Source organism: Elephantulus edwardii, unplaced genomic scaffold (genome assembly GCF_000299155.1).
Source record: "Elephantulus edwardii isolate Elephantulus edwardi_28Jun2011 unplaced genomic scaffold, EleEdw1.0 scaffold00019, whole genome shotgun sequence".
Taxonomy (NCBI): Eukaryota; Metazoa; Chordata; class Mammalia; order Macroscelidea; family Macroscelididae; genus Elephantulus; species Elephantulus edwardii.
This window is the reverse complement of record NW_006399769.1, coordinates 28,140,803-28,158,256: the sequence shown is the minus strand read 5'-3', so window position 1 is coordinate 28,158,256 and position 17,454 is coordinate 28,140,803. Positions and strand designations below refer to the sequence as shown.

Genomic DNA, 17,454 nt, shown 5'->3' with positions numbered 1-17,454 from the left:
ACTGTTTAAAATATATATATAATTAGCTACTATTGTCATGACAGGAGTCCAGTACAAAAGCTGAATAGTGGAGTGGACCTGGAGGGAGGGACTGTATAACAAAGACTTTTTCTTTTATACATTTCAAAGAAAAGAGCAATCTGGAGGTGGGGGTGACCGGGGGGACCAGAAGAAAAGTGCAACAATGAATGAATGACAATCCAAAGTCTCTGTAAACTTTCATTAAAAGTACTGATAATAAAAAAATTTTAAAAATAAAAAGCTAAAACTTGTTTGGTGCTTCGGTACAAAGTTGGGAAGAGAATTATCATTTGATCTAGCAATTTCACTACTAAGAATATATTCCAAAGAAATAAGAGCAGCTGTATAAATACAGGCCTCATGTTTATTGCAGCATCATTTACAACAGAGTTGGAAACAAAACAAATGTCTTATCGATGGACTAAAAGCTAAAAGATCTATCTATCATACAATCAACCACACAATGGAAAATTATTCATCACTAAAAAAGGATCAAGAATTTGTTAAAATACTGCATATCATAGATGAATCAAAACCAAATTATGCTGAGTTGCATAAGCCAGTCACAAAAAAGACAATTACGGTGAATGATTACTATTATGAAAAGCTAAAGAAAAATTTATACATAAATACAATCAATTTTAAAGAGTTAACATGGAAAAGAAAGGAGGGGGAAAGGAGTAAAATTACCAAACAGATAAGAAATCAGAAAGGCAATACATAAAGGGTTTTGTTAGATATAATTAATTACATTCATTAATGACAACTAATGTTATAAAACAAAATGTCTATGAATGATTATATGAAAAACCAGTAATATTTGTAAACTTTCACCAAAAAAATTATTAAAAAGATAGTTAAACCAAAAAAAGAGCCTAATGATATTTCTTTAAATTTAAAATCAACTACCTTTAATTACTTTTAAAATGCACAAATCACTGTAATATCTTCTCATAAAGAGTATATTAACTATAGCATATATATCATTAAATAAACTAGCTAGAAGTGGAAGAAGCATAACCACTAACTAAAGGAAGTTAATAGAAGGTCAAAGAATACTAGGAAGACTTAATAATGTTAAGAACAAGACTTAATAATGTTAAGAACAATAGAAATCAGAACTGAAACAATAGTGTAATTAGTTATGCAACAATCTGTAAGAAAATATATCAGTGACACAAATTTGTTCTGTTTAATATTATTCATTTCATTAAATTAAAAGTACATTGTAAAAAGTTCTGAAACATCTGAAGAATAAAATAAAAAAGTACCAAAATAAGTGAATGGAGTATCATTCATTGTATGTACTGTAATTGGTGTTGTGAAACAGAATGTGTATCAATGATGGTGTGGAGGGCAGAAATCCAACAGTATGCTTTTTAATCTTTCATTCAAGTCAAATTAAAGAAAATTTCCAAAATAAGCATGTCTTAAAATTAAGTATCTAGTTCGAATCCACCAGATGCTCTGCTGGAGAAGGAGGGACAATCTCCTCCTGTACCAGTCAGATCTGATTTGACAGTACACGTGCACAAAGATAATAATAATAATTTTTTTTTAAATAATAATCATTTTTAAAAAATCAAGTATCATGCTTTACACTAATAATGCATACTTCCTCTGTTTGTTTGCCACCCTTACCCTAACAACAACGGATGTGCTAAATTAAAATAACAACAACATGTTTTTATTAAAAAAAACCACATATAGTGATATCTCAGAGAAGAGTGGATTTGACTGGCAAGCAGACACAGGGTGTACATGGCTTATGCAAAAATACAGTATTTCTGTAAATCCTATTAGACAACATTTAAACTAGCTAAAATAAATGTACACTAGAATTCTGGAAAATATATCATTACAAGATCATGATGCCATTATTTCTGAAAAGATATGGTAGTAATTGCCAATCAAAGGTTTTATAATATTGAAAAATAAACAAAAGCACTACACAACAAGGGCTGGATTAGATATGATTTATTAATGCAATTAATTACTTCAAGTCTATCCACATTTCCTTACAATAGAACCGAGGTGGTTTTTTTTTCTTAGTCTAACATGTAAAATTTTTAGCATACTCAAGAAGAGTAGTCTTCCCTGCTATCAAACCTAAATGTGCACTAATTTCCTTAGTATATTGCAAGAAGCAGTAACACAATTCAGAATGAGTTAAAAAGTCACTGCATAATTAGGATTTAGAGTCATAGCAGCCATATCTGCTACTGTTTCTGCTGAACAGAAAATCAATGAGGATGGTGTTCTTTACTGCCCTTAAAACTAAGATTCTTCCCCTTGTTTTAATATAAGAAATTTGTATTCTTTCATATTCTTCAGAATCAAATGAAATAAAGAGAAAATTTCTACCAGCAGAATAGAGATTATTCTTATAATCAATATTCATATAATTATAAATTGTAATTTGAACATTTAAAGTTAGGAAAAGAATTATCAGTCTATCTTGTATAATTCAACATACTAAGTCTTGAATAACTAATCTGAAATTAAAGTCTTAAATCATTAAAATCCCACACCTGAAAGACTTACCATTTTATCTAGATGTTCAATGGATCTATAAATCTCCCCCTGGGATTCATCATAGTAACTGTAACGGAACCTTTGACCTTGAAACAAATATCATGTACAAAATAAAATAGGGAAAAATTAGAAGCTAAACGAAAGCAAGCGCTTACCAAATAATTTCAGTTCTCATGAAAGGCAGAGCATAGCATAAGCCTCTGAGAAAATTATTCCCAAGAGCCTTTGGCATTTGGGAGAAGGTATTAAATGGAATTTTATATCACCACAGTGATATATTTTATGTTAAAAACTATTTCAAGTTGTAAAATAGAAAAGTCAACAGCATACACAAGTTTAGGAAACAAACAGCTTATAAAGTTAGAAGCACTGTTAAACATTTATCAGTCTGTACTAAAAAATAATCCAAAGAGTATGTATGATTCAAAGAAATTTGTCCTTAGGAAACAATCTCAGTGCAACAAATCACTGACTACTTAAGATTTTTACTACCTGTGTACAAAACTTTGATCTTTAATACGGAGGTGGGGAGAGGAACTGGCCAAATACTGTGTGGCTTGTGTGATTTTTCAAATCTTCATTATAAAACCTAATACCTTTAAAAAATCTACCTGGGGAAAAAAAAATCAGTATAACTACTTTACATAATTATCTGTTGCACAAAAGTATAAATTGTAATACTCCTTTCCTGACATAAAATCATCAGCAATAAAGGGTAAGCAAAGAATATTCACTGTCTGGCTGTTCTATAAAGAACAGGAAGAGTGAAATGCAGAAAGCTAAAAAAAAAGAGAGAGAAAAAGAAAAATGTTGCTAAAATAGATTCTCGCTTTTACTCTTAACAACACTCGCCGCCAAATCAGCAAAGTCTCATAGCTGACCCTTGAGTGCATTTTCAGAGGCTGAAGATCACACAGAAGACTGCCAATCTTTCCCCCAAAGAACAGCTGGAAGATTCAAGCTGTATGTCTTTGGGTTAGCAGGGCAACTCCTTACCCACTATACCATGAAAGCTTCCTAATTTCTTACTACAGTAATAGGAAAACCAAAAGGGAAATATATCAACAACTAATTTAGAGTTTTACTTGAATTAAGATGTATTTCATAGATACCTAAACTTATCTTTCAGTAATGCTTCCCCCCATAATAACTATTTACTTTCCTTTTTCCAAATTTTTTAAGATGTTTCAGCCCATTTTCTAAAGTACTAGAATTATATATACACACGGTGTCTCATGCTTAACATCTAGAGCAATGTTCAAAAATCTAAACTACGGTCCTCACACATCATGCTAGATTAATTTGTTTGACTAAATAATTACCATTCTTAAGTACTCTGTTCTAAAAAATATCTTTTAAATTATGGGCAGCTCAAGATTATAAAATCCATTCTAATGTCTTTTTAAGAAAAATTATATATCATAGAACTTAGTATTTCATTATATGTTGATGTTGATCACCACTGATGGTCATTTTTCTAAAATATATCACATTTTCTTAACTTTGACATTTCAGTTTTGCACTGAAGTAACAAGAAGCTGTTACTTTCCCTCCAAGAGCTATTATGAAATAAATTTTACATCTTACAGCTGATGGTATCCTAGAAGCAAGCAATATAGCCCTCTAAGGCCGTCTCTACTTTCTGAATTTAATATCTTTTTGCCATAGACAGAGAAAATATCACGTTATCATAACTATAAAATTCACTACAATCCTTGAACTAAAAAAAAATGTTGTTAGATCCATCATAAAATAATTCATGAGAAATTCCTTTCTTTAAAAATACATTTAAATATAGCACTGTTTTTCCTTAAAGAATATATTGTTTCTGTTGCCCTTAATCCTACTGAATAAAGAAAATTATATAATTGATGTTTATTTTTTCTGTTTACCATGGATGCCAAAAAGCTCAAAGCCAAATATCTAAAGTTCTACATCAGTAACTTTATAATTCAATTCAATGACACTGAATGTCTACTATTTGATTATTAAAAAATGTTTTTCAAAAAAGATGCCCAGAATCGTAAGTGAATGAACAAGCTAATGAATGATCTTAGAAAACTATTACCTGCTGTTACTGTTTAACAGTATTATCCTAATGTAAATTAAGATATATATGCTTTGAACATTAATTGCTCTGGCTGTATACTAACATATTTTTCCCCTTTTTCTGAAAATACCTGTTGTAGCCACTTTCGAAAGACATAATTTTCTTATTTGAAAATTGCTACTTTCAAGTGCAGAAAAAGATCATGATCTTGTGGCACCCATTTGCTGACATTTAAAATAGTTGAAGTTGGTAAAGTGTGCCAAAATAGTTAGGAAAAAGTAGGACAATATTTTTAAGTCTAGAGTCATATAGACCATTTCAGAGTACTTTAAAACATCTGAAAGAAAAGTTTTATGGACTTTTGGAATTTCCAGTCTATGGGACAGAAAAGCAATTAAAGTAAATGTTTACTATTTTGTTATGTACTTTTCTGCTATTCTTCAGTATCTATTTCACACTTAGCAGCAAAACTGATTAAAAAGTCTGAATGATGTATCTGTTCAGAAGCTAAATATATAGCTACTATACCAAAAATTGTTTTACTTATAACAGCTCAAACCATTGCATGATAATTTTTTAAACTGTACAAATATTTTTAAATTACTTGGGTAAGGAGTTCTGTTTGATAGACATCCAGAATGAAATTAATTTGAAGAAGTTGTCATTATCCTTGAGAAATACACAAACACATACCCTTTGATTTAAATACTTGGAATTTGAGCTCAAAAGACATGGTTTTTGTTTATTATCAAAAATACAACTGAACACAGTAAAAGGGAAATGACAAGACTAGCACAAATGCTGATAATAAGTATAATTTTAAGTAAATATTTACTATCAATTTAAAATAAATTCTTTCATGTACTTATGACTCTATTTTGTGAACAAATACAACAGATTCAGTACCTGGAGGACTGGGCTTGCGTATTTTTATAAGTATGAATAAAGCATATCACATAATAAGAGAAAATTACTTACCTGAAACTTATCCTTTCAGAAGGTACACTGGGAAAATGGATTCTTTGAGCCCCTGTTTCAACTCCAAGTATGAGTTTTCTAGCTTTAAGAGCCATTGACACTGCCCTAGGGACAGCACAAGCTTTGGAACTCCCCTAGTGAGTATGTCAGTAGTTTCTTCAGGTGCCTTCCCTCAGTTCTTTTCAAATTCAAAAGATGAGAGGAAAAATAACCCAAGAAAAAAAATCCTGTAAAGCAGAAACCTTACTCTTTGAGGAAAGGAGGGTAGCTCATTTGTGAATCCATTCCAGAGCACGCTTTCTGAGAAAAAGAAATACAGGTAAGTAATTTTCCCATCTCCAAAGGTGACTGGTGATTAATGAGTGGATTCACAGAGTGTGGAGAATAAGCTCCAGGGATGTCTGTTTAACACACAACAATCAACTAATGAGGACAAACATAACAATGAATGGTACAAGAATCAACACTACTTTTAAGTACACCTTAAAAAAGTTGTATAAAAAATTAAAATATACCAACATTAAACTATGCACCAGATTGCAAAAATAAAAATGAGCTTGGTAGGTTGATTCATAAACTGCCCAAAAGATCAATGAATAAAAGATTTTTAAAAATATGACTCAAACAAAAATTGTACTGTTACACAGTTAATACGTTATATGTGAGAATAATCTCAAAAATGTGAGTTAACATCACAACAAAATGCAAGTGAGATAGGTAATTAGGCCATTCTACAGCCAAACTGAGGACCTAAACTGAGGACAATCACAACTGAATCACTATCAAAAGAAAAATGTAATTCAAGAGATAAATTTTATCTAGCTAGTATCAAATATGGTGATTTTTATAACTAAAATACTGTAACACTTTTATTCTTGAATCATAGTATTAAACTTGTAAGAAATCAAAGTCCTAAAGATGTGAAATAAGTATATACCAAGATTTGAAGAGACAAATGTGAAGTTTTGGATAAGATATATTTTAAGAATTTGCTAACTTGCACTGAAATCAAGAGAAATATTTAGAAAAAAATTTTACTGCACTGAAAATAAGAGATGAGGAAAATGGAAGACTACTATTAATTACTTGTTAACATGCATTTTAAAAGAAATTTATGGTGTTGAGGATAGTTTCACAAATATTTAGGGCAAAAGGAGCTCTGGTGGCCTAGTAACAAGAAGCTGTGCAGCAACCCCACAGGCACGCAGTTCAAATTCACCAGGTAGGTGCTCTGCTGGAGAAGAAGGGGCAATCTCCTCCTCTACCAGTCAGATCCGACTCCACAGTATACAACAATATAAAATAAAAAACAAAACAAACAAACAACCAAAAACCCCTACAAATATTTAGGGCAAAATGCCATTTTTAACAAATGTTGGGTTTATGGAAAGGAAATCATATAACGTAGATAAAGGGAAGTTGACAGATCAAAATTAAAAACTGAAATGACTATGTTGTTGCTGTTGCTGTTGTTGTTATGCACCATAATGTAAGAACCAACCTACACCTGACCCTCAACCAGGTTTTCACTGGCTATCAATTGCATGGAAGGAAACTGCCCTCCTTTCTCCCATGCAGCATCTGATGATTTAATCTGTGAGTCTTTGGGCTGGCAGTCCAACTCTTTAGCACTAAGCACCATAGCTCCCAAAAAAGACTAATATACTTTATTATTTTAACAAAAGCACAATGCAAAATAAGTTATGTATCATGTAAATTTCTTGAAATTGATTTGTACTTAAAATGACCATAAATGGCAAATCAAGTACAAGTATGAATCTACTGTCACAATAATCTCAATTTGGGACTATAAATTATTTCAGCAAGAGAAGAAAAAAACAAATATTAACAATATATATGGAGAACAGCAAAAATGAAGAGTGTAATAAATCCTTCTACTATTTAGGAGCAATTAAGTCCAGAGAAAATCTATTTATATGAAACTTTTTCACAGGATGTAGAACATGATATGCACAAAAAATATCATGGTACTACTTAATTGTGGTAAAAATGGAAAAGCAAATGTATTTTCATTTATTCTCTTTCCCGCTAGTAGCAAGAGAAAAGAAGTTACCTAGGAAACATCACCTTATTGGGTTAACAAAAGCATTTCTCTATGACACTGATAAGATAAAAGGCAGAAATTAAAACATAGGTTTTCCTTTTGGGGAATGCAAATGAGGAGACAAAAAAAAATGGCAGAGGAGAATCCACGTTCCTAGTTCTCCTTTCTGCATAAGTCACTCCACATGTAACCTTAAAAAGAATTTCTTTTTCTACCTTTACCTTCATATGTCTGTTCAAGTCTAAATAAAAGCTTAATGAAACATACTTTACTACTTTTTATAATAGATATTTGCCTAACTTCTAAGACCAACCAAGTAAAATCCTTACAATTTACATACAGAATTTCCACTGACTTTATTACAAATTTTACACTTTCTTTTCAATAAGCCCACTGCCAATAAATTAATTTTTACTTTCAGAGACCCCTGATCAGTAGCACTGCCCCTACAGGATTTCTAAAGTTGTAAATATTTACAGAAGCAGACTGCCTTCTCTTTTTCCCACAGAGTGGCTGGTCAAGTCTGAAGCATGATGTATCAGTAAACAAGTTAACACTTAACTCAGGATACCACACCAAGACAACTCTCCTCCACCCCCACCCTCCGCACCCTGCCCTAGAAGTTGGATAAAATTTGAGAACGGCCTACAACATGATTATCAAGAATGTAGTCACTGCCAGAAAGGTATTCAATAAAAACTAAAGATCTGATGACACAGATCCACTGCATCTATCTGAAGATTCTATAAATATGCCATAATCAAGTAAATCATTTTTCTTAAAAAATCAATTTTTAAGAAATGTAGAGTGTGTTCATAAGCCTTTAGAGTTTTTTGTATACGTTAAGAACTGATTCCTTCCTAGATATTGATTTAGAATTCAGTGTTAGGAATAGTGTAATATGGTATCTTTTTTAAGAAAAAAAATAACATTAAACATTTTTCTTTATGGGACAAAGAAGCTAGGTTTCTAAAATGGGAATAACACTCTTCTTATTTTAAGAAACACACCCAATAGCACTAGAACATAAATTTGAAAAACGTCCAATCCAATTCCTACGTTAATATAAGCCAGAGCTAGCCTATGACTGTTGCTGTTGGTTTGAAATATACCAGAGACGGTGAGGATGGCGCAGGATAGGACAAGGTTCACAGGGCCTCTTATGAGTATGTAAGAGTATGTAACTTTAACGGCATCTAACAGCAACACCACCTTATGATTCATGCTTGACCTACTACTCATGTATCAACTACCTAATTTTCTAACATCTTACACATTTATAAAAACAGTGAAAAATCAACTATGTCTGTATCACATAATGACTATGTCTGTCAGTAATGAATGCTGAGGTGTGAGTTGAGAGAAACAATACTTGTGATAAATAAGATGATATGTCACCCAGGCTTAGCCATGATTCTCAGTTGTTTGGCAATTGTTTATTGATGAAATTTGGCAATTAAACAATAATGTAGCCATTCTCCACTCCATTATCTGATATGGTCATCTACCATTTTCACATATCATTTACCTTCAAATGACAACCTGATCTTTGGAACCTAACTATGTTGATGTAGAGTGATTGGACTTCAACAGGAGGTAAGTAAAACAGAACAAATCTAAACAAAAGTAAATTATCATTACTACCATAACAAAGAGACAACACTGTCTGTGTAACAAGTTCTGCTTAACTTCCCAATTCTCATCAAATTTCCTACTAAGAACCAGAACAGTGATTTCTGCAGGTACAAAGTAATCAATAAGTATTGTTAGTGGTGGTGACACTCAAAATAACAACATTTAGAAAAAACACGTTACTTAATCATCAAATGTAAATATAAAAGTTAAAGTTTTGAATAATTCTCATACCTAACACTTATACAAAATTTTATACCTTCCAAAATTTTAGGTTCTTTATTTTTATACTTATGACATGGGAATCTTTTTTTGTACTTACAACATTTAAATGTTAATGTTTTCAAGAAATCAGGAGAGATCATATGGTTTAATTTTCTAAGCATGTAGGAAGAATGTAAAGCAGAATTAATTTTTCTCTTTTTTTGTATATAAAGACTTGTTTGCAAAAAAAAAAAAGACTTGTTTGCTTGCCTTAGAATTGGAGAGTGGGGGAGAATCTCCTAAATGTACAATTATCCCTTGATAATGAACATAATTATGAGATTTAAGGGGAATAAAATAAAAAACTGATTCCACAGGGAGAGTACTAGTAAGAAACTTCCTAATGTTTCATGTGAATTTACACTGTACTTGCACATGGTGCCAATCTATACAGAGTTCAGACTCATACTTAAGTAATTTTCAACAGACAAAAAAAAATATTGGAGGTTTCATTATCAAAGCAAATTCACAACACTAAGAAAAATTACCCTTATAAGTAGGTTAAGATTAACTAGTATTAAATTTAAATGTATTATTTACATTTCAGAATTTCAAAGAAACAGAATATTAGTCCTCAAATCCAAGGAATATATTCAGATCTAATAAAAAAGCCTATATAGCACACCATTATCCAAAAGAATTATTATTAAAGGGCTCCCTACAGTATTTAGGTATTTAGCACGGAAGCTCAGCTACTCAGTAATTCCCAATCTCACCATTCTTAACATTTTAGACAAGATATTTTTTGGTCAAAGGATGAGAGAAGAGACTGTCCTAGGCACTGTAAGATGTTCAGTATCATGCCAGGATTCCAACCATTTAACGCCAAAATCTCCAGATACTGCCAAATGTTCTCAGGAAGGAAAAAAATTATATATATGGTAATCAACTGGGGAGGGCACCATGTTCCATCAAGTTGGAACCAACTCATAGCTGACCCTCTGGGGGGGGCGGTTTCTGACACAATAAATTGCAAAGGAGATTGCCCATCTTTTTCCCATAGTAAGATATGTATAACTCAGAGTTCCCTATATTGCAATAAGGATATTTTTATTCTCCTTCTACCATTTTATCTTAAAAATTATGGTCATCTGCTTTCTTGAAAAATCAAATAAATATCTGGTAATGGAATGGGTATTTACATCCTTAAGCAATGAATAAATGGATCGAAGAGTGGTCCTAAAAGGGACAGAACTCAGAAATACACTGGAATAGTACTGGGTAATTGAGGGGGAGGGAGGTTGGAAGTTATTAAATGAGGCATCCACAAAAGGCTTCAATTACTCCATGATATCTTTCATTAACACACTTTAAATTCACAAGAATCATCTGAGAGTCTTGACCTTATTAACCAACTATCAATATAGACTATGGTGGCCGTGTGCTATCTCTGGAACACAGCTCTAAACTGATGGCAAATGTAGGTAAAAAGGAAAAACAAAGAGCATTTAAAACAAAAGAAAAATACTTACAAGCAAAGAAACGTAGAAAAAGACTGGCACAGCACATTAGTGCCTGCCCATCTATGTCCGGAAAAAACCATTTCCACCACAAAATTAACTACAAAAAGTATACAATACACAATCTACCTTTAAATGGGGCTAAAAGACTTTAACTTCCAACTAATATAAGTGCCTAATCAAGGATGCCCTCACAGAGTGAATCCAATTATACCAGTCGCCTTTGGAAATATATCTATAAACCGCTAAAATAATCTGATGTTTTCTTAAAGACCAAAACATTTTCTCATTCACTTTTAAACACTGTTACTAAAAATAAAATTCCTAAAGAAAGTGATAAAGAACTAACACTTAAAGTTTAGAATGAAGACAATTTTAATTTCATGATAAAGTATCTATCATGGTATGTTAAAATCTAGAACTTACCCCAATGGCAGAAATCAGAAGAAACCACAAAGAGATTACTAGGATCCGCTAGGTATTTACTGAAGAGTTTTCCGAATTCCTGTTCTTTTGACTCACTCAGAGCTCCAACCAGTACAGGAATAATGGTAAACTCATCCTTATGGCTTAAAACAAAAAAATAAAAACAGAGAGAAAGAAGAAAAAAAAAAGGAGTCATTTAAGATATTTAAGTACAAAAGCTATTTTCCAAATATGGTGGCACTAAAAAATGGAATGTTTATTAGTGGTAAGGATAGAATACATAATATTATTGTTGACTTTAAAAGCTAGACACTATAAGGTTTAAAGAGAACCACTTAGGTGCATGAAAAAATACAGAATAAAAAATACATCTAGTTAAACTCTAGAAATATGTAATACTTTTCATAAACAAATTTGTATAATAACACCTTCAAAAAATAAACATAAACCAATCAGATCAGCACCAACACAAATCTTAAAGGTACTCATCAAAGCTACAATGACTTGACTAATCTTTTTCAACTCAAAAAGATAATCCAATTTTTCTTATCTATTTTACTAATTATACCATTTTAAGTATCTGTTATAAACACCATTGTGCTTGCACTTGTTCTGCAAACCTCTTAAGTGAGACCAATAAAAATCTTTGCTATTAGATTCCCCAACCGTACTTTTACGTACTTTTACACATATTGTAATGAACAACTACAGGAAAAAGCTAACTTCTATTTCATTGGCACAGAGATTAGGAACAGAATTCAAGTAAGCCAGTAATAATTTCCAGGAGCAAGAGAAAAGACATCACACCCACCCAAAAAGTCTCTTTTTCATTCTACAGATTGATAGACACATGGAAAAGGAACAAAGCAGATTAATAAAGCTTAAGTCTAATGGGTTTTAAAAATATATGGCTGGTTATCTGAGAATCTTTTAAAAATTATAATTCTAGGAAGTTTTACTTACATATGTTTAATGTATTCTAAATAATACCAGATCTGGATATTTTAGAAGCATGAATCATATTTGTATGGTTTCTCTTGAACAGATTTTTTTTTAAATCACCATTAAAATAAATGTTTTCAATGTGATAATCTGACACTTAACTGATGTAGGACACACAATTCACAAAAGGGTTTTTAAAATACTAAGTTTTATTTCCCAAAAGAAATATCCCGGCTGCATAAAGCTAAATTCAGGGCACCCAAGCGCCTCCCCCAAAAAAGGCCCCCTTACCCTTGTCAACTGCGAAATAAACAGATCATAGAGATCTCCAGTCCCTCTGCAATGCAGGGGCTTCTTGGGCAGAATCTGCATCTATGGAGTAAGAAAAAAAGAGGAAGCTGGCAGAGGAAGCTGCCACGGCACATCTCTTTCTGTGACTTTTATCAGTTTACTTAATAACGGCCTGAATGAATAGGGACTCTTTATAATTTGGGGGAGATTTAAAAAGAATCTGGGTTGCTAACAAAATTCAGGAAGATTATTGTGAACTGTTCCAATCTTAGTTATTACCTACATAAATAGATACATTAATATCTTCAAAAAAATCTTCAAATATTTGAAATGGTAGAGAAAGGAACATAGTTATGTAGAATATAAAGAATAAGGAGAACTAAGAAGATGCCTCATCTCTACCATGTACAAAAGTTGAGAACATGGCTAAGTGGTTAATCTGAGAATGTTTCCTTATCTGCAAAATAATCGGAATTTCTATGTCATAAAATTATTATAAAGGAGCATCATGGGGAAAGTGCTTTGTCACTCTAAAGAGTGTTTTGTCATTCTGAAGAAATAATATATGTTGCTCCAGGAAAGTCACCAATCCTTCAATCAACCTGTTTGAGCATGCAAAGCTACTGACACAAAATCTTACGTCTCATAGTATCCAGAACTTAATCAAAGCTCACTTCGCTTTGTATTTTTTTTCTTTAAAAATAACTTTTTCTCTATCCTCACAGACAAAAAAAAAATAGTATGAGTTAAAAAAAAAATAAGTATTTATATTTGAAGTTTATACTTAGGTTTTAAGTGCTGAGTTCTGAAGTGTGACTCCCACTAAAAGAAGAGTACAAAATCTCTCTCCAAAGATTACCTTTAAAAATTAACAAAACAACCATTTCAAAGTAAAAAAATTTTAAAAAATAATTAATTAAATACTAAATAAATTTAAAAAGAATTCTTTATTCATGAAAAACAGTAGAGAAGTCTCATGTCTCTCCAGGGACTGCCTCTATCCTCCTGATGGTTCCAAAAGGGTGATATTGGCTACAAATAACTTTACTCCTAAAGGCAAATGACTTCTGATTGGAACCGTGAACAAAAGATCCACACCCAGCAGAAAACAGTCTACAGTTGAGATTTTTTTTTTAATGCCAATTAGGGCAAATGGCAACCTGAGGACTGACTAGAAGATTCAGGAAATAAGAGAGCCTCAAAGGGTCTTGATAAATCCTACACAAATCTCTGAGCAGAGGGCTACTAGGGTATTGCATACATGAGCAAGGGAGAACCAGATCTCAATCTTCCCATAAAAGATCAGTTAATTGGGGAGACTTGTAAGCAAGCAAGCTCTTCATACATCTCTTGTTGACTGCATGCAGCACACATAAAGAGAATCCAATGGAAACTCAGAGTCAAACCTGAAAATAACTTCTGAACACACATACAGTGGTAAGTCTTACTAATTTAAGCACAATCTCCAACTAATGATTACACTAAGCCATGTAGAAGGTACCCAGGTGAGGTATCCAAGTGAAACAACAGTTGGCTACACACTGGGCTCAAAAAAAATTCTCAAACTGACACCAAACAAGAGACCAGACCAATGCGACCTTATGTTTGGGCTGCTAACCAAAAAAGTCAGTCGTCTGAATCTACCATCCTTTCCACATGACAAAGATGAGCTAGCTGTCTGCTCAGGTACAACCTGCAGCATCAGAAACTAGATGGAAGGTTACCATGAGTCAGAAAATGACAAGTTGGTTTGGCATAAAGACAAAGTGGTGAACTCTAGGAATTCAATCTAAAAAATGAAAATGAGAATTGGGGGGAAAATCCCAAGTGGTGAACTCTAGGAACTCAATCTAAAAGATGAAAATGAGAATTGGAGAAAAAAAAAAAAAACCCAACCAGTTAAAGGTCAGAGTAACAATCAGGAGAAAGACAGATTAAGATCAATCAAGTTACTTAAAAATAAATTCACAATTACAACTTGCAGGAAAAATCTGATTAAAATCAGAGATGCTAGATTACAAAAAAAATACATAGTTTCAAGAGATACCATCTCACTCCAGGAGCAATGGCAAAGTTTAACAGGACAGCAAGTATTTCATGTTGGAGAAGATGTAGCAAGATAGGAATTCTTATACTTTATTGGTGGGATGGTACAATGATGCAACCACTCTGAAAGGCAGTTTGGTGCATCCTCAAAAGCTGAACATAGAGACTTGTACATCAATGTTCATAGCAGCATTATTATGGAAATAGCCCAGATGTCCAACCACAAACGAATGGTTTGAGAAATTATGGTACAATCACACAATGAAATACTACACAGTAGCAGGAGCAATGATTTTGTAAACTATTATCTAACTTGGGAGGAACTGGAAAGCAACATGCTGAGTGAACTAATTCAGTACCACAAGGACAAATAATGTAAAAACCATTATTGTAGAATGAGTATAGGGATTCAAGGTGAGAGAGGTGGAAGCAGAGGGGTGAGGATGGAGGGGAGATCAAGATTAATCATGGGGTCATTCAATTTGATGGGTGGGGAAGTAAGGGAAATGGAAAGGATCTTGTGTGAAAAACAACCTATTTGAATTTTGTAAATAAACTGGCATAAAAAAATGTGAAATAGAATGTGTATGAAGGATTGTATGAAACGTGCTATAATGAAAGACAGTATAAAACAATGTATACAAATGAAACACACTGTAAAGGTATATGAAAATCAATACAAATATTTTAAAAACATAAGAAACCATAATATTTATATGGGGGAAGTAATCACAAAAATTACATCTGGTGATCAAATGAAAAACCAGCATGATTTGTAAAATACTTCTTAAATTAAAAAAAAAAAGCCCAAACAATAAGACTATCAACAAGAGTACCATGTACAAGATTTTACAAGGACTTCAAAACAATTTAAATATGTTCAAATAATTAAAGGAAGCCATGCCTAAAGAAGAAAATATAATGATAATGACCGAATAAGTAAGAAATGTCAATAAATAATTAGGAAAAACCACATGGAAATTTCAAAGTACAAAACCACAATGAAAAAAATCACTATATTAAAAGAGCACAACCGAGAATGCATAAGGAAAAAAGAAACTCAAGCAAACCACAGCCAAAATATTTCAAAGTACCAATCAAAACAACAGAGAAAAAGAGTAAAGAAAATTGAATAAAGCACTTTTACTTATGGACAACATCAATTATACCAATATATACTAACTGGAGTTTCAAATAGAGACAAAAGGAAATAGGAAATAAGGGGGGAAAGAAGAGCTAAGTGAAAGCATCCCAAATTTGATGAAAAACATTTTACTGGTTAAAAAATAAAAGCACAACCCTGAAACCTACAGTGTCACTTTTCAGCAGGAAGTAGCTAAGAGAATACGCCATCCCCTTTTCCTTATGACTCAGGGTGAAGTCTCTCTCAGGGAGGAGTGATAGGGAATGGCAAAGGACACACTGACAAAGGAGATTAATCAGAACTGGCTTTGACAAGCACTGTGGCAATTGGACAATTAAAACAGACATGCGGCGGTGGGGGGGGGAGAAGAACAAACTGGGGAGGAGGGTGGAGAAAACAGTGTAACAATGAATGAATGAAAACCCAAAATCTCTGTAAATGTTCATTAAAATTAATAAAATTTAATAATAATTAAAAAAATAAAAGCACACAAAAATCAAACTCAACATAGTCAAAGTAGAACAAAAACAAAGAGACTCACTTAGATAGACCATAATCAAACTGCTAAAATTTTAAAAAGATCCACTAAAAAAAAAAAAAAAGTTAAAAAATTTTTAAAAAGGGGGAAAAAATGACAGTTTTGAAAGCAAGAAAAAAAACCAAGAAACCTATTCATGATTATGTATGTCCAGAATACTCTATTCAACTAAGGGTGCTGCAACTGTTGTTGTTGTTATTGTTGTTGTTGTTAAGTGCTGTCAAGTCAAGCAAGATTCATAGCAACTCTATGAACAAAAGATCTGAACCCTGTTCTTTAACTATAGGTGTTTCTCTAATGTTTAAAGAGTCTCCAAAGGCATGCTGTTTAAGAAGTGGGTGTCAGGGGAGCTCTGGTGGCCTAGTGGCAAGAAACTGCACTGCAATCCCAGAGAAACACGGTTCGAATCCACCAGACGCTCTGCCGGAGAAGGAGGTGCCATATCCTCCTGTACCAGTCAGATCTGATTTGACGGTACACGCACACACAAAAAAAAAGAAGAAGAAAAAAAGAAGTGGGTGTCAATCCTGCTTCAAGCCTGTCTTAATCTGGGAGCTCCACCAAAGACTAACCACCATGGGTAATCATTATGGCATTTGACACATCGGTGACAAAGCCTCACAGCAACTCCAAGTTATCTCGGTACAGCAAACTGACATGCCAGAGACATACCACTTAGAATAATGCTCTTCCAGAACACAATTAAGACCAAGAAACACATGAATGGACAGACAAAACATGTCTTCTGGTAAAAGATGGTATGAACAGGGTTATAGAACTTTACAAATTTACTAAAAATCATTGAGTTGTGCAGCATTCTTAAAATGAGTGGGTTTTACAACCAAGTTAAAGACTGCAAACCATACCTCAATAAAGCTGTTTTTAAAAATTTATCTTTTATCACTTTATAAGCTGGGCCGTTTAAATAGGCTGCTTAAAAATAATCTAAGATTCCATCTCTTCATCTATATAAATACAGATATTTACTGAACCAGGTTTTTGAGAGTACTTAAGCCATGCAGAAAAGGTTTATCTTGTTCTTTATTGTCCTATAGCTTAAAT

The 17,454-nt window shown here is 32.7% G+C and overlaps 1 protein-coding gene across 1 annotated transcript in view; it reads right to left on the bottom strand.

Moving 5' to 3' along the window:
- Positions 1-17,454, bottom strand: part of LOC102847390 (protein MEMO1-like) — a 141,954-nt gene that overhangs the window by 19,397 nt on the left and 105,103 nt on the right. Inside the window, exons 6-7 of the mRNA XM_006882401.1 lie at positions 11,432-11,574; positions 2,566-2,642 (exon numbers count right to left, since the gene is read on the bottom strand). Coding sequence (XP_006882463.1) covers positions 2,566-2,642; positions 11,432-11,574 — 220 coding nt within the window. The remainder of the gene's footprint in view (positions 1-2,565; positions 2,643-11,431; positions 11,575-17,454) is intronic.